Source organism: Amblyomma americanum, chromosome 10 (genome assembly GCF_052857255.1).
Source record: "Amblyomma americanum isolate KBUSLIRL-KWMA chromosome 10, ASM5285725v1, whole genome shotgun sequence".
NCBI lineage: Eukaryota > Metazoa > Arthropoda > Arachnida > Ixodida > Ixodidae > Amblyomma > Amblyomma americanum.
This window is the reverse complement of record NC_135506.1, coordinates 148,749,408-148,773,017: the sequence shown is the minus strand read 5'-3', so window position 1 is coordinate 148,773,017 and position 23,610 is coordinate 148,749,408. Positions and strand designations below refer to the sequence as shown.

General features: G+C 47.5%; 1 protein-coding gene across 3 annotated transcripts in view; it reads right to left on the bottom strand.

The window, feature by feature from the left end:
- The window catches only part of LOC144106297 (putative thiopurine S-methyltransferase), a 452,029-nt gene that overhangs the window by 191,508 nt on the left and 236,911 nt on the right, over window positions 1–23,610 (bottom strand). For all 3 annotated transcript variants that reach the window (XM_077639080.1, XM_077639078.1, XM_077639079.1), the window contains one exon: window positions 1,438–1,490. In XM_077639080.1, the coding sequence (XP_077495206.1) occupies window positions 1,438–1,490 (53 nt within the window). The remainder of the gene's footprint in view (window positions 1–1,437; window positions 1,491–23,610) is intronic.

Sequence of the window (23,610 nt, the reverse complement as noted above, 5' to 3'; positions counted from 1 at the left end):
CTGTGTCAGTTCTGTTCTATCGGTAGGGTTAGACGCCCACATGCTTTGGCGTTTTTAATATTATCTTTCGTCACTTGAGATAGCTTTCCGCTATCCTGTCGAACTGTCCTACCGCCTACTTCTACTGCGCACTCCGTAATGATGGCTGTCAGATTATCGTTCATTGTATGAACATCAAGATCGTCTTCCTGACTTAAAGCCGAGTATCTGTTTTGCAGCGATATCCTGAATTCCTGTACTTTCCCTTTTACCGCTAACTCGTTATTGGACTTCCCCTTCACTAGCGTCTTCCGTTCCCTCTTCATGTCTAAGCTAATTCGAGACCTTACCATTCTGTGGTCGCTACAGCGCACCTTTCCGAGGACGGCCACATCCTGAACGATGCCAGGTTGAGCGCATAGCATGAAGTCAATTTCATTTATAGTCTCACCATTGGGGCCCTTCCAGGTCCACTTCCTGTTTTCTCGTTTGCGGAATATATTTATGATCCGTAAATTATTTCTATATGTAAATTCGAGTAGTAACTCTCCCCTGCTATTTCTAGAACCTATCCCATAGTCACCTACCGCGTGGTCGTCAGCCTGCTTCTTGGCCACCTTCGCATTGAAGTCGCCCATCAGTACAGTGTACTGCGATTTTACTTTATTCATTGCCGATTCTACGTCCTCATAGAAACTTTGAACGGCCTGGTCATCATGGCTGGATGTGGGCGCGTAAGCCTGCACCGCTTTCAATTTGTACCTCCTATTCAGCCTATTTGCAATAGCTGCTACTCTGTCGTTAATAATATAGAACACCTCTATGTTGTCAGCTATATCCTGATTAATGAGGAATCCCACACCTAGTTTTTGTCTATCAGCTAATCCGCCACAGCATAGTGTGTGTCCGTACTTTAGTACTGCATACCCGTCACCTGTCCTTCTCACTTCACTAAGCCCTGTGACATCCCATTTAATTCCCGCTAGTTCCTCGAACAGCACTGCTAGGCTAGCCTCGCTAGATAAAGGTCTAGCGTTAAACGTTGCCAGGTTCAGATTCCAATGTCGGCCTGTCCGGAGCCAGAGATTCTTAGCACCCTCCGCTGCGTCACAGGTCTGACCGTTGCCGTGGTCAATTGCTCCGCAGCCGCTGGGGACTGAGGGCCAAGGGTTAATTGGTTTGTTCATAGAAGGTTGTGGCCAAGTACTGCACCAGGGTGGCCAAGTCCTGTTCAGGTGAGGCAGTGCGTAGTGGGTTCTGGTCACCGAGATCAGGCCGCACCCGAGGCCTGGTTATGCAGTTTCATCGACACGCGGATTTCTGTTTTTTTCATACCCGGTGGAGAATTGCGCTGCACCAGGATTTGAGCCCCGGTCCTATTGCATGCGAGGCGGACGCTTTACCTCTACGCCATCGCTGCGTCAACAAAAACCACGTAAAAAATGCAATAATGCTTACCTGCTGAAGGCGTACAGGTCGCAAATGTAGATGCTTAACTTTAAGTCCGGTGTCTGCAAAGAGAGAGAAGAATTTGACCGTTACGCGGATCACGTGTCCCCATTTCTTAATCACCTCTTAGCAGCGGCGAGCATTTCAAATCATTTATTTCTCCTTGTCTACAAAGCAGAGAGACAGCGTCAAAACGCTGCTGCTGAAGCAGCTAGCTGGACGGGGCGACCGCCGCTGTTTGGTCGGCAGGGCGTTTCGCGCACATCCAGCTCCACATTTAGAAAATAATCGTGCACACGTTATTCAGACAAATGACGTGTTTACAATATGTACACAAATACACGTGCACAGCTTGCACAGATAAATAAATCGCGTTTAAACACAATTGATGCAAAAAAGACAAGAACACTGTTTACTATACGCACACAAAAACGAAATAGGTCAAGGAACAGAAAGAAAATACATATGTGGTAGACAATCTATTCAAAGTGAAAGAGCTTATACGCTTCTTTTGCGACAGTTTTCTTGCATCACTCCCGTTCTCCTAGAAATGATTTAATAGCGTTTGGAGGGTGTGACTAGGGGATTGTAAATTATTGCTAAATCACTTAGAAATGTGCTATTATTCTTTGTATTTTGGCAAAATGAAAGCGCTAAACGGTATTGATAAGAATTCTGTACCTTAGTTGTCCGGAATCTTTGAAAAAGGGCTCCTAAATCAAGGAAAATACGGGCAGGCCACGTGGACACGTTCGGACGGGCTCCTCGGACACTGACCCTGGTGGCTCGTGGCCGGTTCTGTCAGTGCGCCTTGGGGAGGTTCGGCCTCCCTCCACCGGCCTACGTTCGAAACCCTCTCAACCCGGTCGCCTCCGTCACGTGACAGACTCGCTCCATTTGCGTTTTATTGTTTTCGACTGTCACAATACCACAGCAACGTGTATATTCCGGCATCTTTGTATCAAGTTATTCGTAATTATTTCTGTTCTTTAGTGCTAGTTTTTGCGCTGCATTATTCTATTGTTATAAAAGTGCAATTTTTTTACTTGTATAAATATTTTTTTTATGCGTGTAAGCATCATTACCTCGAATTCCCTCTTTCTGTTCAGACGACGCACAAATGAACCGGCCCAATGAAATTAATATTTCTCAAAGCTCCCTAGTGGTAAGGTAGGTAACTGTTGAAGAAATATGCGCTTTAACCTCTCCCATTACGGAATTTTTTGACAGTGGTGAAAAAAGGAAACATTAACAATTATCATAATGACATTTTTAACAAAAATTGCTCATCATAATTTTTACATTTCAAAACAAAGAGACGCCGACCAGTAAAACGAAAAAATTGTATTGACGTTTCGGCGCCCAGAACGGGGGCCTTGTACTGGTCGGCGTCTCTTTGTTTTGAAATGTATCCCCCCGGCCAGACGGGATTCCGTCACACTCTCGACTTCATCATAATTTTTATTACTCCAAGTTCAGCAAATCAAATGCGCGTGAATGAACTGGGGTAAAATAAACGAATTATATAATAGTAATTCTCCGCGTTATGGTAGCGTGATTGTTTAGCACGCCAAAGATTTTGCAAATTTTGCAGTGGACTAATATATGCTGGTGTACTCCGAGAACATTAAATGAGTCAACTATTTCAACCCTTTCTGTACCAAGAGTAATTCGGGGTACTTTAACAGTTCTGTCTTTGGTCGAAGACGCAACGCTTCTATTTTAATTACATCTACGTATTCACGATGGCAATGAACCCGAAACAAAATAGTTTGAACACAGAGCCAAACTAAAAAACTTAGGAAATGATCACACGAAGGCACCTCATCATGTGCGCAGGACCCATTTTGTCTCCGCACAGAGTTCATAAGCACGGATGAGATCTGAGTAGGGTAAGAGTGCGAGCTAGTTGGTGTTGCATGATAAAAGTATCCCAGCGCAGCCCATCAAAAAGACACAATGAAGACACGAGAATACAGAAGCGCTTGTGTGTGCTCGTGTCTTCATTTTGTCTTTTGCTGTGCTGCGCTGACTTCAATCACGAGATCTCACTACGACGGGGGCATAAGATCGACCACGCACCGGGCACGCGACTCAAGACCAGATGTGCTCCGACACACCGTGGGCTGTCTCGCTGGCACCGCAAACTGCATTTGGCCTTGCGCCACAGGTAGGCCCAATCATTTCTATTAACTAAGACTCAGATATGTGAGTCCGAGTGGACGTATGTGGGTGCAAGTGAGTGAGTGGCTGTGTGTCTTTGCAACCTGAATGATTTATGCGAATGCATATGATGGATGCGCGTAGGTAGACATGAGTTGTGCTTTGTTTCAAGCCGCATGAGCAACTAAGACTATCATGCGCCAAACGGAAGGCTTAAGTGAGTAAGTAGAGACCACAACGGTGACCTAGTAGTTCGAGCATTCACCTCGCATGTGAGAGGTGCTGGCTTTGATCCCCGGGGCTGCCGGTTACCCATCGGTGATACACTGGATACAAATTTTCCCCTGGCCTGGCTGAAATGTCTGGAAAATGGGTTACCACCTTGTGCCTTTGCGTTTTTTGCCCAAAGCTGCCCTTACGCAATTAAGCCCTCATCATCACCTGCATCAAATTGGTTGAGTTAACACGATACTTTCTGATGGGTGTGAATTTGAGTGAATGTGAGTGCGACGGGACCAAAGTGAGTATCAGAGAGTGGTCGTGAGCGTGATTGTAAGTGAGCGGGTATAAATTCAGTGATCATGAGTCTGAGTGAGTAGACGGTTGAATGATGTGAGTTGATGCACGAGTCCGAACGGATGAGAGAACATTTGAGTGTCAATGATTGCATGTGAGAGCGACTGAGTGAATACGGCTGTGACTCAGTGAGCGTAAATGCAGTATGGATGAGAGTGAGTGGATGTGAGCGTGACAGAGGGAGTATGACTGTGACACGAGTGAGTATATGCAGGAGGAGAAAATTATTTGCAACTAATTGTGACCTGTCACGTTGGTCGCTGACGTGCACCATGCGGCTCCAACCAGCCGCTGGCGCCAATCCTTTATTCTGCGCGAGAATGTGTACTACGTACGTAATAAGGAATAATATGAAAACGAAATCACAGATGCTATGGATACGCTTTAGAAGTTTTGGCTCTGCGACACAAGCAATACCATTGTAATTAAAGAGCTGGCAATGAGGGGACGCTTAAGCTCTGCCTTACGGATATGGACGCTTAAGCTCTGCCTTATGGATATGACACGACAGCGTTAATGATTTAACGCCCTTATTTGCGAAATTCGTCATTCTGAATTTTACATGCATACGTCTCCTCACACCGCCTATTAAGAAATGCGCCACTGCCCTGTGATGGAAGGCGCTGCAACGGGTGGGGCTTTTTCGGTAGTTGATGTCAGGGCGGCGCGAAAGGAAGAAGGAAAAGAGGGGCACAAGAACACAACAGGACAGGCGCCAGGTTGATCTTCCCGAGCAACCTCTCGCGATCAATCATTAATTTAACAGCCGCCTGCCGCGCTGTGCAGTTTGCTCACAATCCGGTGGGCACGTAGCGATGACGCCACAAGGTCAGGTGGCCCTGTTTACCCAACTAGGTAGCTTCTCTGGAGGGTGGCCAGCTGGGCCATCCTGTGCCACCGTATATTTCACGCACAACGCCGACGACTGATTTTCTGGGTAACGGGGCCTTAAGCGTTGTCGCGCTAAAACGCAATACAAAAGAGGTTGTAGACATGTTGTACAATTGAGTCGCAGGCTATCCCATTGGCGATGTGATGGCAACCTAGACTCCTTAGCCGCTTGCGATTAGGGGATTTGAAAACAATATTAATGCAATGGCATTAAGAAGCTGGTGTTGCGGAAAATCCGCCGTCGCCGTCGGCATCGTCGGCGTCCGTGACCATGAGCGAAAAATGCTGAAAAATCACCTGAGAAAAATCGCCTGAGACACACCGATGGCAGCACGTGCTATCGCAGGGAGATGCCGCGTTTCTTACGCGGTTCACCACTGCGCCAGGAGAGGTGTGAGGATTCACAATTAAAACGGCGCGAAGTACGGGGACAGAAGAGAAACAAACATGACATCACCAGCGCCAACTTACAACTGAATTTCATTTCGGGTAAAACCCGCCTTTTGTAAGCCAAGACGCCGTAACATCCGTACAATCACGCACTCACAATGTAATACGAAACGACTCGGGACTGGCACGCTGCCACAGCGATGAGGTTGACCCAGACAATGGCAGGTTCGGTGCAAGACCTTCGAAAAAATATAGGGGCCATTGTAGAAGGAATAAGTTGAGTTTCCCCTTCCGGTGGCGATGAGAGGAAACTACTTGATGATGAAATCGGGATTTCTTGATGACCCGGTGGTTCTACTCGCAAACATTCACATTACTCAAGGAAAGGAGAAGGTTAACTATTTATTTACAACATAGGTAAAGAAAACGAGAAGAAACAAAGCAAGGAGAAAAGTATTTACATTACTAAATCGTGGATCAGACGAATTCAGCCCCCAATCAACCCAGAGCGCTTGGTTTTAAACCCTCTGTCTCCGCCCTTAGCGGGGACAGCAACCAATAAGATAACAAACAACCCATCTCGCCAATCAGTGGTTAGGGAAAGGAAAATAAGGTCCGCCCACTGATCAGAGATTGGGGAAAAAGTTCTGATTAGAACATTTGGGAAGGAGGTTTCAAATAACCACACAAACAACACAAATGCGACTTCCGTTCCCCACGCCACCCACGGCACCACAGATACTAGAAACATGTGCCGACGAGGCGGTGACTCAGGTTGTTGACAGCAACAAAGAGAACACAGTTGTTAAGGGAATAATCCGTTTCCTGGTCACCCAGCACTCGGTCCCCACCCAGCTGTATCTCTCCCGCATCGCCGAAGTCTCGTCACCCCTTGACGACGCACACATGTCGGCAGCTGTATCTGGTTAGGCTTTTTCAAGGTGGATTATGCCCGCGGCGGCGCGGTGTAAACGAGGACGTCCGCCGCAAGCAGGGGAGGCCGAGACGGGACGAGTCCCTTTGTTGGCGACTTCCGACCCCACTGGAGCGGCCTATTTTGCGAACACAAGACCAACGAGTTCGCGAAAAGGTCAGCGAACTCCACACCTCCCAACCAAGAATGTCACGCGGACACTTGCTGTCAGTGTGACGAAGTCCGGCCACAAGGCTTCCGGAACAAAATTACACACACGCGCCCATGTATGCTCGGCTGCTCCATCAGTCCACACACACACACACGCGCACATTGCGCTTAATTCAATCAGCACACACAAGGTTAGGACACCAATCTGCACATTCCAGAATCCACCATGTCATATCGGTGCACCAGATTGGCAGAAATGATTTCTAGCCGCCTACATCTCGAAACAGAACATTATGTTTCTGTTGAGCGTTATCCACAAGATTGGACCAAAATTCCGATTTATCCGGAACGGCGCCGGTTGTAAAGGCTGCCGCCGCTATCGGATCGCCCTTGTCGCTTTTCTCAAAGTTAATAGAGCTTACAGATTCCCCACGGGCCACGAAGGCTGCTGTTGGTATTGCGTCTGCATTCGCCCTTACTTTGAATTTTAGAATAGGGTTGGGCCTGTCATCGGCAACTTGACCTACATTTTGACATGCAGTTTCCGGCAGTGCTAGCTGTTTCCAGCGTTGGAAGCCGGCGTTCTATAACCTCAAAGAAAAGCATGCGCTCATTGGTTATCCTTTTACGATCATCTTCGCCGCCTTGCTTCCACACTTCTGCTAATGGGGCAGGTTGCTCCATGTGGAAACCTACCGGAATGGAGGCATTGCCCGCATCCACCAGCTTCCTATGTGCTGCGAAACTCTTTGCAGCTGTCCCTGTCAGCTCCCAATCTGCTGCAGAAACATTTGGAGCTTCCGGATTTGCCTGAAACTCCACTGAAGCCTCGAGCCTGTCTCGAACAGATTCGTGCGAGATTCTGAAACGCTCATCGAAATCTGAGCTATGATGTTCTTCATCTGGCTGGTGCCTTTCTGGCTGCTCCAGTAGCGAGAGTGTTTCCGATGTTACTAGCTGCCCTACACCTTCAGCTAGATCTGTCAGCGCGCACAGTGTCAGCACCGGCTGGCAAAACAACTCATCTTTGGCGGCTAGATTACTATCGACTGCAAAGAGCGTTCTCACAATCAGGTCCGCCTTCTCCCCGTCCTCGACCCTTGATACTGCGTCAGAGTTAACGCACACTGGCTGGGGCGCGATGCTGAACTCTTGTTCGCGAGCAATACACTGAAGTGTCTCCTGGGTCTGGTCTATATTGGGTTGATCTGACAGCATGTTCGTCACAGGAGTGACTAACACTCCTATGCCTATCTCTTCTGGCACGACACACAACGTTAGATCACCTTCCTGATTTGTTATTTCGGCCCCTGAATCCACACAGGCTTCAGAACTCTGACCTTCGGTTTGCAAGTAGCCGCATGCCGGCGCAAGTATCTCTACCTGAGCTACTAGCTCGCACACATCTCCCCTCACCGCGGGAACATCTTGTTTTTGCTTTTTTGGACACTCAATCATCGAATGCCCAAATTTCATGCAGACAAAACATTGAACTGATGCGAATAAGGCCTCGCTATCGACTTCCCCCCCCCCCCCCCCGTCTTAATTTTAACTGCATCTGTGCAAGTTTTCTCTTTTCCAGCTCAATTCGGAGTCTCAAATTTTCAATTTCACTCAGCTTTTCTGCCTCCTCCTGCTCAACGCGTCGCATCATGCCCTCGTGATTATTCCATACGGCAGCCATCTCCGTTTTCCGTGCCATCGTTTCTAGCACTAAACACTACACCGACATGGTGAATTCGGAGAAAGCAGAAAGGTCTCCTACCTTACTGGTTGCTCTCTGCCCCGGTGATCTCGTCGTCCTCAGTGATGACGACAGGCTCCTCGATGCCACCGACTTAAGCCCTGGATCTCTCAGCAGCTCGCTGACTTCTGCCTCGCTTCACTTGGTCCCCTGGCTACTTTTCAGCAGCTCGCTGACTCGAACCCTTTCGAGGTGGACGCCTGGTTCTTTTCAGCAGCTCGCTGACTCGAACCCTCAGTGGCTTGTCGTTGCCGGCTCCTTCAGCTTCTCGTTGACCTGAGCCTCCGACGTACACTCGACCAGACCAGTGATCCTGAAGCTCTCGACGTCGCCTTTCGACGCAGCTTCACGTTTTCTCCTTTAGGACAAACAGCTTGTCCACCGACTTGTTCTTCTCACCTTCCGTCCAATGCCTCGAGTAGAAAGAAGTTACGATCCTCTGTCGACTGCGTCAGCTGAGTTTCCCCTTCCGGTGGCGATGAGAGGAAACTACTTGATGATGAAATCGGGGTTTCTTGATGACCCGGTGGTTCTACTCGCAAACAATCACATTACTCAAGGAAAGGAGAAGGTTAACTATTTATTTACAACATAGGTAAAAAAACGAGAAGAAACAAAGCAAGGAGAAAACTATTTACATGACTAAATCGTGGATCAGACGAATTCAGCCCCCGCTCAACCCAGAGCACTTGGTTTTAAACCCTCTGTCTCCGCCCTTAGCGGTGACAGCAACCAATAAGATAACAAACGACCCATCTCGCATATCAGTGGTTAGGGAAAGGAAAATAAGGTCCGCCCACTGATCAGAGATTGGGGAAAAAGTTCTGATTAAAACATTTGGGGAGGAGGTTTCAAATAACCACACAAACAACACAAATGCGACTTCCGTTCCCCACGCCACCCACGGCACCACAGATGCTAGAAACGTGCCGACGAGGCGATGACTCAGGTTGTTGACAGCAACAAAGAGAACACAGTCGTTAAGGGAATAATCCGTTTCCTGGTCACCCAGCACTCGGTCCCCACCCAGCTGTATCTCTCCCGCATCGCCGAAGTCTCGTCACCCCTTGACGACGCACACATGTCGACAGCTGTATCTGGTTAGGCTTTTTCAAGGCGGATTATGCCCGAGGCGGCGCGGTGTAAACGAGGACGTCCGCCGCAAGCAGGGGAGGCCGAGACGGGACGAGTCCCTTTGTTGGCGACTTCCGACCCCACTGGAGCGGCCTACCTTGCGAACACAAGACCAACGAGTTCGCGAAAAGGTCAGCGAACTACACAGAATATATCCAAGGAGAACTCTAACATTGTAACATTTTCTGTGTCAACCTCATCGCTGTGGTTACGTACCAGTCCCGAGTCGTTTCGTGATTGCGTGATTGCACGGATGATACGGCGTGTTGATTCCAAGAAGGCTGGTTTTACGCGAAATAAAATTAAGTTGTAAGTTTGCGCTGGTCGTATCGCCTTTTTCTCTCTTTTGTCCCCGTATTTTGTGCCGTTTTCTTTGTGGAATATGACCCAACTCGCCCACACTAGAGTTCTCCTTGAGTGCGAGGATTCGCAGGGATGCATGAATATTATGCAGAGGATGACCAACCTTGGAGATGTGAGCATCAATTGACTAAAGTTGTTGCGTTGTCTCGCCTGAAGGCGGAGCCCAAGTGTCCCCACTAGTTTTTCTCCCGCCTGCACTGATTTTGTGCACCCGGCAAAACGACGGGCTGCCCCGACGAAGAGGTTATGCGTGCGGCTGAGGCGTTCGCACTGCTCTACGAGGTTCACAACTTCGTGCTTTGCGGCGCCGCTGTGCAGTCTGCGCGCTGCTCCCATAGGAACGATGGTGGAGAGATCATGTGAGAAAGAATGCTAACTCACGCAAAACAAACCCGAGAAATTGGGCTGATTCTACAGTTGACCTTCGTTCGTCCCTGCTGCTGCGCCTACAAACCAGTGTATACGCTTGCCCGCTTTTGTTTTAACGCGATAGCGCTAAAGGCCCCGTGTCGCCGAAAAGCCGGCGTCGTAGGCGTTGGCCGTGAGCGAAAAATACCGCAGTATATGTCACATCTCGGTGGACACCTGAAACGCGCCGTTCCGGGCCCTTAGTACTGCCAGTACCGCGCCGTACGGGCGCGGTACTGGTGTCCAGAGAGAACTGCGAGAGAGGCGTCATTTCCTTTCCTTAAAACCAATTTTCATTTCAATTTCCTTATTATTCCCTTAAAACCCGGTTCGTGTGTCCACCGAGATATGTGAGACAGGCGTCCCTTATTTAAATTGTCCAACGGGCCACGCGTCGCGCCGAACAGGCGATGGCGTTCCGTGGACCCCTTGGCAACGCTGCAACACGCTGTCACGCCTCACTCTTAAAAACGAAACTTAAGTGTCTTCCAAATTTTTCTTTTTGTTTACCGCTTTACAGTCACAACTGCTCTGCACTTGGCGCGACGCTTCGATCTTTTAAAGCAAAGTGCCACTTGTTAGCGAGAGCACTGTGACACCGTGTATAAAACAGTATTGCTTTTGACGAAATGAGTGACTTCCCGGTGGATACCAGAGCCACTCAATGAGGGAATGAGAGCGGAGATTATAGTATGCATTCCTTCCGGAGGTCGCAGCTGGCTGCGCGGCACCCTATTTCTCTTCCTGATTTCACTCCCACTTTCCCTCATGGCGTGAGTGAGCTGCCCACCGAGAAGTGAGCAGCGTTGAACGATTCATTTCCTCAAACAGCCATTCGCACTGTGCGTAGTGAGGTAGCGAAGGGCGTGTGCGACTGGCTATGGCTTGCGACCAAGGAGTGGCTTGACTATACCAGCGTTCATTCACACTTGTAGAAATACATGATCTTTCACTAATAGTCACAGACTAACAGGAAGGCTTTCTTGTCTTACCTAAAGACTTGCTTGGTAAAAAAGCTGGCAAAATGAAGCTTAAGCGTCTATTTTCATTGAGTGTGACAAGGTTTCCCTTTCCAGGGTAAAATTAGATGCTAAATGGCCAGGATTCTGGCTCATCCGCTCCTAGTTCACAACGCCCGCAGCACGGGCCGCATGAAGTTGAGCTCCTCCTCCTTCTCTTACATTCTTCCTCCCGGTTTGAGAGAGAGACGCTAGTAAGCTTCGCCCATTGTCCGCTTGTGTGTCCTCCCCTCAAGCCAAGCTCCTCGGGAGGGGGGCACCCTTCGCGGTTCTGTTTTTTTTCCGCCCAGCGTGTTCGAAACGGGCTGACTGTGCGGCTCCCCCTAGTCTGTTCCTTTACTGCGGGTGCAAGAAAAGAAAGAAGTCGGGTTGGGGTTGAAGCGGTGTACACGCCCCGTCTTTGTCCGACTTTGAGGGGCATTTGTCAAAAACTACTGGCGGTATATATGCACATCACACAAGATATGGCTAAACGTTCCAGAATTGTGCCAAGGGCCAGCTATCACTCAGTGAGTCCAGAGCATAATGCGTGGAATAGAATTTTTTTAGCGCTGCACCCAACTTCTCCCCGTGGGACGGTCTGTGTCTTCATGGTAAATGGTGTTTTGCTGTACAGAAACTCTGATGACTGGTGACAGAACAGAACTAGCGGCGTATAAGCATCAGTAAGAACCTTGTGTTGCGCATTTGTTTACACGTCAGTGTTTTTATTTTTTCGAAAGAGGGTTGCAGTTATAACCTGACTCACCATAATTGTCAAGTTTTTTCGCAACGGGGAAAAAAAATTACGGACAACAATTAAGTCTACTGACGAGCTGTGAAGGAGAAAGCTTGCAGCGTGGTGTTCGGCTGCGGCGATGGCGTGCTGCTCTAATGCAATGGCCAGCCAAGCTGATCAGTTCACGCCGCCCGAATGGAAGTTGATGAAGGCGACGATACCCAAACCCAGCTCGAGCCCCTGTGCTTCCTTTTTTTCGAGTTGAGTGGAGTTGTCGACAGAAGGACGAAAGGAAAAGCACGGGCTTGCTTACTGGCTCAATGCGGAGCCACGCCCAGCTGCTGCGTGCTGATAGTAGGAGGTGAAAGATGGGAGTAAAGAGACAGAAGAAAAGCGCGCGCAATAGCCCGTAGGCCACGGGCCAATCCCGGAGGCAGTGCAATACCGGGCTGACCTGTGCCAGAGTGCGTTACGCCAAGCACTCCGCCATACTTTCAAAAATATGCGTAACACCCAAGCCTCAAGGGCCCATATGAGATATTAAGCCAGGTATGTGAATGTCATCCCCCTTCGAAAGCGGACCGGGGATTGAGCCACACCCGAATACTCGATCCTGTGCTTCCTTGCTATCGCTCCCCTTTATATTTCTCCTCGATATCATTTCCCTTTCTCCTTCGCCGGCTGCAGCTCGGGTGGTTAAGATATTAGATAGCAATTGCCACGGCCGGCAACATTATTTTCCTTCACTTTTGATGCGAAAGCTTCACTATGCTACCTCGTAACGATTTCGCGGTGCTTACGGTTTTGACCTTCAAGTGGGCCAGAGGTCAGTCCTCTCACGGCGTGGTTCGAGCGTCCACCGATATATGTGAGACAGTTACTGCGCCATTTCCTTTCCTCAAAACCAATTTTAGAAACTAACCTTGAAAGAAAAAATTTAAAATTGGTTTTTTGAGAAAGGAAATGGCGCAGTATCTGTCTTTCATATCGGCTGACACCTGAACCGCGCCGTAAAGAGAAAATGGAAGGAGTGAAAAAAAAAGAAGAAAAAGGTGCCGTAGTGGAGGGTTCTGGAATAATTTAGACCACCTGGGGATGTTTAGCGTGCACTGACATCGCGACCTATCCACTGAGCCAATGCGGTGGGTTCCCTTCGTTGGTGCGGAACCCACTTCGGAAAGTATTTTATTTACGAAACTTAATTTTTCCTTTTTTGATTAGGTCACGTGGTTTTTCCAAACCTCTGGGGAGGACAACGCCTGATTTTCCTCCTTATGAGCTGCTATGCTTTCGCAAAAATGAAAATATGCTGCCTTCTACTTACGAACGGCGCTGATCATTTTACCTAGGCTGCTTGCACACAACATGTGTTTCCTGCATTTATACACAAGTGTGGTGACAGGTTGCTCAGCGTACAAATTATTGAATAATACCATTTAAACGTGTAACCATTTTCGGGATGCGCTTGTATAGGAATTGTAACTGCATGCACGTGACTTTCTGGCGCCCTAGTTCACTGCCTTTTTCTGCATGTGTGTGTGTGTGGGTGTGTGTGTTGGGCTGAGTGTGTGGGTGAGCGCGCGCGCCACGGTAGAGTCCATTGCATGCAGTGGCGCAAAAACGCGGAGCTCCCACTTGGCTTGTCGCAAGTTTGGCTTGGTTAGGAGGGCGAGGGCCGGCTCAGGATGTGAAGCTTTTAAGTTCCATGGCTGATCACCGGCCTGTCTTATGACGTAGGGATAATGTAAACAGGAAATTCGAGAATGTAACATGCAACCAGATCCCTCGGATTTTTTTTCATCACATTACTCCGCATGAACATGTCCAGATATCGAGAACCACACGCTCGAGACAACACAGGCTTTTTGCGCGCGTGGCTTTCTTCCACCGGCCTTGAAGAAACGCGCGCGCCCATTTTCATACGACAGTAATTCATGTCCCCATAAAAAAAGACATGCTATGCTTGATGAATCGTTTATCTTCAAGACAGTCACGTTTCCATGCCCGCCTCCCAAGTCGCCACGTGCTCGTCGGCCATGGCGGCCTCGTCGACGGCGACGTGCGCAAGCAGTCATATCGGAAAAGAGCGGGCTTTCTGCGCACCTATTCGCTCGCGTCAGCCGCCGCCTCATCAACCGTCGCCGGACGACGTGCGAAAATTATCTGGTAGGTCCACATTGGTGGCGGCGCTCACCATCGGGTGAAAATCGCCGGCCTCACGCCGTAAAAACGCCTCATGCATCCCGGCATTAAACGCTGTGGCTGAGCGGGGTTAAGATACTAGATTACGATACCTGGTGACATGACCAAGCGCCGTCACATGTCCGAGATGGGAGGTGCACTAGCGGGTGGCTGTTGGCTGGTTATACGGTCGAGTGCTCATTGCTCGCCGGGCTAAATGTTACGTCATGAGACCATGCGAAATAGCCTGAAATTTCGAATACAAAATATGCAGAGGACACCAAGCCGCAGAAACGACCTGTTAATGCTATAGCATCATACCAACAAGGCGGAGCTAAGTGTTCCCCAAATTTCTTAATTTCAGCGCGATTTCTTTTCTTTGTTCAAAAGTACTGCTCATAGTGCTGCCGCAATGAGGAGTTGTGTAGTCAAGTCATCAATGTTGTACTTTGCGATCGTTATGGAGCGCTTGGATTTTGATGTAGGCGAAATGCTAGTGGTCCGTGTACTGTTCGATTTCAGTGCATGTTAAAGAACCTCAGCTGGTCGAAATTTCCGGAGTCTTTCACTACGGCGTTCCTCATAGCCCGAGTCGCTTTGGGACGATAAACCATAAACCAAAACGCATGGAAATATTATACGGCTTATGGAAAAGCGTGACGAAGGAGATTCCACAATTATTTTTGGGTGTGACATAAATATGAGGGATCGGAAAGCAAGCATTGCTTTTTCACGTTGTAAGAACTCGCTCAGCGGCAGCTGGAGCTGTGATGCGCCAAACATACCTTTTCACGTATTTGAAAGCACTGCCTGACAAATGTTTCAAAGACGATTAGAGATCATATAACGGCAGCAATGCGTCCCACCCGGTCCTCTTCGTTCCTTCTGTTGTTTTTCGTAACTGATCTAAATTGGGATCCAAGTGGAGACACATCACTTATGTTAAAGCTGAAATTTACTAACGTACCCTGACGCCCGGATCTACATGACGTTACTCACCAGCATGGTGACGTGACTCGATTACGAACGACGCTGAATACCCCCGGGAATTCGGTCCCCTCGCCGTCAACTGTGAATGCTGAGGCGGCCGCAGATAGAACATGCCATCGCAAATGAGAATCTCCAAAAGGAGGCCATATTAGGTTCAGGAGTGAAGTTGAAAATAGCGAAAATTAAATGTAGCAATGCGTACATTCAGTTTAACTTCTTCAGCCTACCGAATTTCCTAACCTGTTGAGTGTTTTGCTCAATTCTTTGTTCCTGTCCTTTTGTGCAAGTTGCAAAAAAAAAAAAACGGTGGTTTAGCTTTGGTTAAACCTGGAGTGACGCGATAGCTACAGCTGCCCGAGTGGAACTTGGTCACGTGACCAAACACGTGATCAGCCGCACCACGTGACCAACCACGTGACAGGGTGGTGGCGCATCTACAGGGTGTCAACGCAGCCACAGGGTGGCGGTGCCGCCACCACCACGGCGCCGCCACGTTGAAGGCTCGAAATGCTGCCGTAATAATCGCTACAAAAACTCGTACAAAAAATCAAAGCGGCAGTTTACTTGACATGACAGAATACATTTATTATCGCATCACATCATGGCGCAGAAAAAGTCTAAACGATACATTTCGACAGTTTGCTAGAAATACACAATGCACTTATGCACAGAACCAGCTTGAGAAAGTGTCGGTAGTAAATATTAAGTATGGCAAAACTTTACACTTTCTACATAGACGTGTACCACTTGCAACCGCCACACATCACTAGGCTGGTTGTGAGGGAAGGAGAGGTGCAACATTTGCGCTACAATGAGGTCAGCCACATGAACCGCGCCGTTTCGCAGGGAACATAGGCAGCCAGAGGTGCACTGCGAAGGCATTTCAAGCGTGCACTGAAGTAATTATAAAACACAATTGGCCTAATCTTGATGAAACCCAAAAAACACAAAACAACACAGCGTGGCGCGATACAAAAAATATAAACATATCATACATGAATACAGATACAGCGTGTAAATATTGCACATCAAGGAAGATTATCACAAATATGGCGAAGAACGAAGAACATTTACTGCACATATAAGTCGCCACAAGCACAAACAAAGCATTTCACTCTCGTTTAGTCGTACCAGCGAGAATGCGAGTTTTAGCATTGAGTGAAGAGACATAGTAAACCGTTCAAGCTGCAAGTGTGCACATACTGCACTACAAAACTTTTTGATGAATATTTCATTAAAAAAGTAAGAAATGATAAAAACTGAGGCATACAGACTTGTGGAACATCGCGAGCAGGCAATTGCTAATTGCAGGCAATTTTTGCTAATAGAAGTCAAGTCGACTGCTGAAAACATCGTTTTTCTCTTTCTTTGCGAAGCATTTCACGCAGTTTGGGAACTGATTTTACTTTCGTTGAAATGCCAGCAGCTTTCAATTCGGTGCGCAGTTCAACCGCGTCCATATCCTCGATGCAAGCGGGAGGTGTATCCTCGCGCTCCATTTCAGGAGCGCTTCGAGCCCTATTTGTGCGACTCTCTTCAATCATACCCTCAACCCAGTATGAACGATCGTGTTTTTTGTACGCTCGACTTGTTGTTACGTGCGCGCTATTCTCAAGGCGTTTTGCCAGCTTCAGCGCATCGGCGGCCGCATTACATTTATTGGATATTGCATGATGCAAATGCTTCAGAATATCATTCTTTTTCTCAATGCCTTCGCTCGAAAACCACCCCAAACACTTGAATTCTTTATGCTTATTTGAGGCATGACAGACAAGAATATGCATATATGGCGTCATTCTTTCAGCCCCGTAACCCTTATGCCCTCGTTTTCCAAGTTCTAAGTACGTTTTATGGAATTTGGCTATTTCTTGCTCGATGCTTTCGCCGGTCGTGTTATGTTCAAAATGATCAAAAATGCGACTAAGCATTTTCCAAATTGAGATGATTTTTTTTTTCTGTTTCCGGGCTGAGTTTTCCAGTGAGCCTCTCTGGCAGCATTTCGAGCAGGCGCTCGCAGGAGTCTCCTTGAATACAGGTGAAATTTTTTCCTTTTCTTTCGTCCTGCCACAGTTCAAATTTTACACCACAGCTATTAATTGCCTGCACAATTGCTTCCACGTGAGTGCTCTTGGTGTTTAAGTTCGTAACTTTATCGCGGTTGTCTTTGTCCATTGCTTCGACAATCAATCCATCAACCAGGCGATTAACGACTCTAATGCGCATGTGTAAAATGTCTGGAACCACAAATGCAGGTTCAATGTTGAATAGGGGAACGACTTTCATTCCGAATTCTTCAACAATGCCGTCCTCCCTCATGTTTTTTAGAGTGCGCAGAAGAGGCGGCTTATTACACTCCTCTGTGTTTGCCCCAGCTCTGCTTCGTTCCTTTAAATTAATACGACAGAAAGGACATGGGTGCCTAGAAGACGCTGACTGCAATCCTTGAACCATGAGCAAGAATTTTAGATCTGAGCCCACCCAGACTATGACGGGAACTTCCTGTCCTTCCAAGCTGACACTGCCCCTTTTCACAACACTGTTAACTTCGTCTATCAAATCCTTCAAACTTTCTCTAATCTGAAAATAGTTTTCAGAGACTTCGACGACTGCGAGCAGGCGATGTAAGGTATGGCTCTGCAGCCTCCGGCTGCTGTCAATCAGGAGAAAAGATAGAGTTGTCCAGCTTGTTCGTGAGCTGACTACACAGCCATCTCCTATTTTGACCAAAATTGGCTGCGACCTGAGCTGTTCTCCTGTCATACCTCTATTCACTGCGTACTCCGCAACGGCAGTTTCAAGTTCGTGCAAAAAAGACACCTGAGCGCCAGCTGCTTCTCCTAGGGTTTTAAACACAGCAGTGCTTTCGTCTAGTTTTTGCCTGTATGAATTGATGACACGGAGCGAGGGTAAATTAGGGACAGCTGAAGACATTTTTTCCCAAAAAACATTGCTTACAAAGTGGTTGTCTAAGAGCGCGGTGATTGCACGGACGCTGATAGTCAGTTTTACCATTACTGCGGTATTCTTTTTTGATTCCTCGCTCCACAAAGATTCCGTCAATGTCAGAAAAAGTAATTTTGTGCAGTAGCCCTCGAAGGTCTTCTACAACCAACTGGCATAAGTGCAAGCCATAGCTTTCCAAAATTTTCTTCTAGCCCTTGAACTATCACGCTGCCTACAGAATGCAGCTTTCTTCTATCGGTGCTTTTCGAACCTTCCCCGACCCTTTTTCCGCAGTTGTTGAGCAAGCGGCAGTTTTTTGCCTGTGATGACAGGCTTTTGTTTTCTTTTTGCAGCTGAAGGCATTTTGCCTCAAAATCCTGAATGGACTTACGCAGTTCAGAAAGAGACCGTTCTGATACACCCTCCATTCGCTTCACTTATTGTAAAGCTTGAATAATGATGTCCTTGATACTGTTATTTGAATTTTGAACAGAACTTTCCTTATCGAAGGGAATTTTTACATGGCGCTCTTTTTTAAGGAACCCCTCTTTTGCTCGGCCATTAATTTTTCTGTACTGAGTATCTACCGAGGAGCAGAGGCTTCTAAATCTTGTCTCTACTGCAACCTTTAAACTCTCTGGGATGGAGATGCCAAGTGGAATAAAAGATGTTATTGTCTCAAAATAAGATTTCTCCAAAACCGTTTTGTTGCTAAAGATTTCCAGAACTGTCTTATTTGTCAATGTAAATGAAATTGCACATTTAGAAATCTCTAAGCGCAAAGCTCCCGAACTCATTTTTAAGAAATTCTAAACAACACAAATTGAAATGCAAGAATCAATACAATATCGAAAAAAAAAAGTTCCAAAACGTTTGCTGGCAACATATATGTGAAAGGCGGAAGGCTCACTATTTCTGTGGGTTAGGTTCTGCATGCAACAACCTTCGACACAAGGAACGTTTGCAGACTTTCCACAGGATAGCCGTCTGGAAAGAGCTTGCAAGCTTTCTGTCGTGTCACAGCAGCCTTCACACGCACTGGGAACTCAATTGCCACTACACTGCCAAGTTTCGTTTCTCGAGTATGCCACCCAAAGGGAAGATTCAGCTTTGAAAAGTCTGACTCATTGCAAACAATCCAACCCCTTTCGAGCGGCCTTCCTTTCCTACTGAAAACCCATCTAAAGATGTCCAGGTCTATGTTCACCTTGACAAGCCCGCTGGATCGACGGCTGTTGGAAAGTTTCTTTTGCACAGCGTAAATTAATTCCTCAGCAGCAGCTTCCAGTCGTTGTGGCGATGGCTTGCTTGGGTGCTTAAATTCCCGGAGACAGGCGCCGTTCAGATTTTTTCTTGGTTCAACGGAGCAATGCCACTTGGAATATCCTTTCCATTTATAAGGTATCCCTTGCTCTGTAAAAAAAAGATGGCATGGTGAAACATTTAGCGCAAGAAAACTCACATACGCCGAGGAACGACAAAACGAAGCACAAGTGAACCAAAGAAAAGACAAAGGAAAGATATGTCACTACGAAATGGAGAGCCAATGAACTTAAATGGTAATTTATGCAAATGTTAACATATCCATTTGTGACGAAATGAGTGCCTTAGAAGACTTAAGTTACTGGGGATTGAAGGGTTTGCTCAAAATCTTGACCGCGTTATCTACCTTACTGGACTCAGGCTGCCCGCTTAGCGCGAAAAAATATATTTATGAAAAATGCTTTGTCTCTGGCATCATCACTAAGATTGGAAGTCGAGTGTTCAAAACTGGCGGTAGTAGTAGTAGTAGTAGTAGAAAACATTTATTCATAGAAAGGTAGGATAAAGAGGCGGGAAAAAACAGATTTTGGGTGGAGTCCTTATTTCAGGACCCCAATGTCCACCGCAGTTGCTCTTGCTTGGGATATCAGGCTACGCTGGGTCACCAAATCGGAGCTGAGCAGGGCAGACTCCCACTGTTCCTCGGATTGATGTTTGTCTAGTTCGGGGGGCTTGCTACCGGAGCAGCCCCATGTTACATGGTATGTTGTAGGAATTCCGCCACACCAGGGGCAGATTCCGTCGTATCTATCGGGAAACATGATATGGTATTTGTGTAGGTTTGGGAAGGTGTTCGTCTGTAGTTGTCGCCAGCCCCTCGCCTCTGCCGCCGTTAGCTTCGAGTGTGGTGGGGGATAGACTTGCCTTTGCGTTCGGAGAAGGAGGAGGCGTTCGCCGTACATAGAGGGAAGAGGGGTGACGTCGGGGAAGTTAGTCGCTCGGTTGGTGTATCTCGAACTAGACTGTCCGCGGCCTCGTTTCCCTCGAGCCCCTCGTGCCCAGGAGCCCAAGTGATTTGGTGCTTGCATGTGGAATTTTTAACATGTGGGGTAGTCAGAATGGTTGCGATGGAGTGTGGAAGTCTGCCAGTGAGGAAGAGCCGACAGGCCGACTGGGAGTGTGTAACAATTTTTAGTCCGTTTCGCGTGGTATCGCCGTGCTGGATGGTGAGACCGATTGCGGCCGTTTCTGCTACTGTGGGAGAGCAGTTGCGTAGAGAGGCGCTGGCGATTTCCTTGAAGTTGGTGTCCAAAACTACCGCCACCGCGTTCGTGGAATTGGGGTACATGGCTGCGTCGACGTATACAGCATTTCGTGCCTGTCGGTGTGTGCGGCGCAGGTAGTCCACTCGCGCCTTTCGTCGTCCCTTTTGTGAGTCCGAGTGAAAACTGGCGGTATACCAATTGCGGAGACATTTTGTTATAGGAAGTCTCCCTGACTGCCGCGCTTTGGGGCCTCCTACTGTGCAATTTTACCAATTTCTCTAACACATTTTAGTCAATGAAAACCTAAAAACCTAAAGAAAACGTGACCAAGACACCTCTTAAGTTTATATTCCTCGCAGCTTATTTATATGCAAGCTAACAACATTTTTTTCAAACATCAATAAACAAATGCAAAAGAAAAAGGTTTGAATTTTTCTGGGCTCTCTTATACAGATAACAGCAGTAACACATACCAGGTGTTACAGAGAAGACTAAGTCATCATCAAAATTAAGCTTTCTCGGATTAGCTCAGCTAACAAAGCGAAAGTCGTCGGCGTTCATTGTGTTCATTGGTGTTGGCGTTGACGACTTTCTTGGTGATTTTGTGGAAAGGAAGGGCGCATATAACTGGCCACCTGTGTAAGTGGGCGCCTCAATAGCGCTTTGAGGTACGTGATGGTGGTGAAAGAAAGATGTGGGCTGCATGCATTAGCGCTGACAACGTTGTGGCAGACACGCGGCACTGCAGCAATAGGCCGCAGCCTGACCAACCTCGCACGATCAGCCATTAATTCAAATGCCACCTGCCAGGGTGGCAGGTTGGGCGCACTGCTCATCCAGTGTGCGGAACGCACTCAACGCTACAGACGCTAAGCCGCGTCTGCTTGCACGATACATCACATCTCTCGCTCTCTAACAAGGTTCAGCAGTAGTTGAGCAACAGCTAATATTTTTTTATCCAGCTGATACTCGGCTAGATAACGTGGTCAGGCAGCAGCCGCTGCACGGCTGTGGAGCCCCTGCGCAGAGACGGCGAAGACTAGGCTTGGCGGCGCGGCGAAGTCACTTGCTGGGTTGCTATGGCAGCGGCGCAGCAAGGACGTTCAAGATCAAACGTGAGGTGACGGCGAAATCGCTCCGACGAAAGCAGGAAAAGCTTTCGCTTTTAAAATATGGATTTTGCGGCATAGTATACCAGTGCCCGCAAACTGTAGCTAACCGGTAGTTACCCAGTAGTTAACAGGCAGTAAACCGGGAGGAAGCTGGTTTACTAATTCTGATATTAACTTTTAACTATTAGTTAGGCGCCTAGTTGCAGTTAGAGGTAGGTTACTAATATCCGTATCAGTTTTTAGAATTTCGAAAACGCGATTACCCTCATCGCAGTGTCCCCGCCGCGGTGGCTCAGTGGTTAGGGCGCTCGACTACTGATCCGGAGTTCCCGGGTTCGAACCCGACCGCGGCGGCTGCGTTTTTATGGAGGAAAAACTCTAAGGCGCCCGTGTGCTGTGCGATGTCAGTGCACGTTAAAGATCCCCAGGTGGTCGAAATTATTCCGGAGCCCTCCACTACGGACCTATTTGTTCTTCTCTTCTTTCACTCCCTCCTTTATCCCTTCCCTTACGGCGCGGTTCAGGTGTCCAACGATATATGAGACAGATACTGCGCCATTTCCTTTCCACCAAAAACCAATTTTTATTATTATTATTATTATCGCAGTGTCTCGACAAAATTTCGCTACATCACGCGACGGCTCAGTGGTTAAGGTGCTCATCTGCTGAGCCGGAGTACCCGGGTTGGCACTCAACCGCAGCGGCTGCGCTTCTATGGAGGCGAAACGCAAAAGGCACCCATGCGCTGTGCAATATCACTGCACTTTGAAGATCCCTAGTTGGTCGAAATTATTCTGGAGCCCTCCACAACGGCACCTATTTGTTCCTTTCTTCTTTAACTCCCTCCTTCATCTCTTCCCTTACGGTGCAATTCGGGTGCCCGCCGAGATAGGCGGGACAGTTACTGTGTCATTTCCTCTCCTCAAAACCCAATTTTCAAGAACCAGTTAGCGCCAAAATACATGCGCTTTCGAAAGCATGCAAGCAAAGAAAATTTCCAGTGCGCGTAACTAGTCGAAACAGCCAAATTTTGTCGATCCATATGGCCAAAGGTAACCATGTTTTGGAAATTCTAAAAACTTATATGGCTATTACTAACTACCGGCTACAAATCTAAAATTACGACTAAGCGCCTAACTGCAATTGTTAAAAGTTAATTATTAAAATCTAGTTAACCAGCTGAATAGTTAAAACGATTCACCGGAAACAATTCACACTGGTAATGCTGTGCCGTAAAAGCCATATTTTAAAGCCAAAACGCACATTTTTGAAACGTCTTCCAGGTAACACCTGGTATTCAGAGTCGCTCAGCTAATGCTAAGGAAAGCTTGAAGAAACAAATGCGCGCGCTGCAAATATTCTGCACTTGCAAGGTTTAGGTTGTCATCTGTTCTATCCAAACATATTGTTGTGCGCTTATTTTTATTCCTCGAGATGGGAAAGCGAACCAGCTGCAGGTTTTTTTTTATGTGTCAAATCTTGCCGCTTCACTCCTCTGTCAGTAGGTATGCTATACCGTTTTACATCGCCCACGAGCTATTCCTCTTTAATTCGCTAGCCTTGCATGCTTTGCATCATGTCTACTTGTGAATGACAACGTATCCGGTAACACTGGCATGCGTACATTAGTAAATACAGTCCTCACTTGGTCTACATTTATGTTGAAAATGTTGAGCTAAAGTTATGAATAAAAAGAGAGATAGCGCTACTTGTTAATTACGTACTTCAGAAATATTATGTCCAGCAGAAGGCGCCTGCTGTATTTCTGCATTATTCGGACCTTTGCATGTTATCTCTTTAAGCTTCGCTAAATTATCTGCAGTGCCTTGCATATCCTTTGGAATAATAATACATTTGCTCCGACGTCTCCCTGTACTGCTTTTTTCTGGCCAAATGTTGTAATTTTACCTAATAAAATATGAGAGCACTACGTAAACC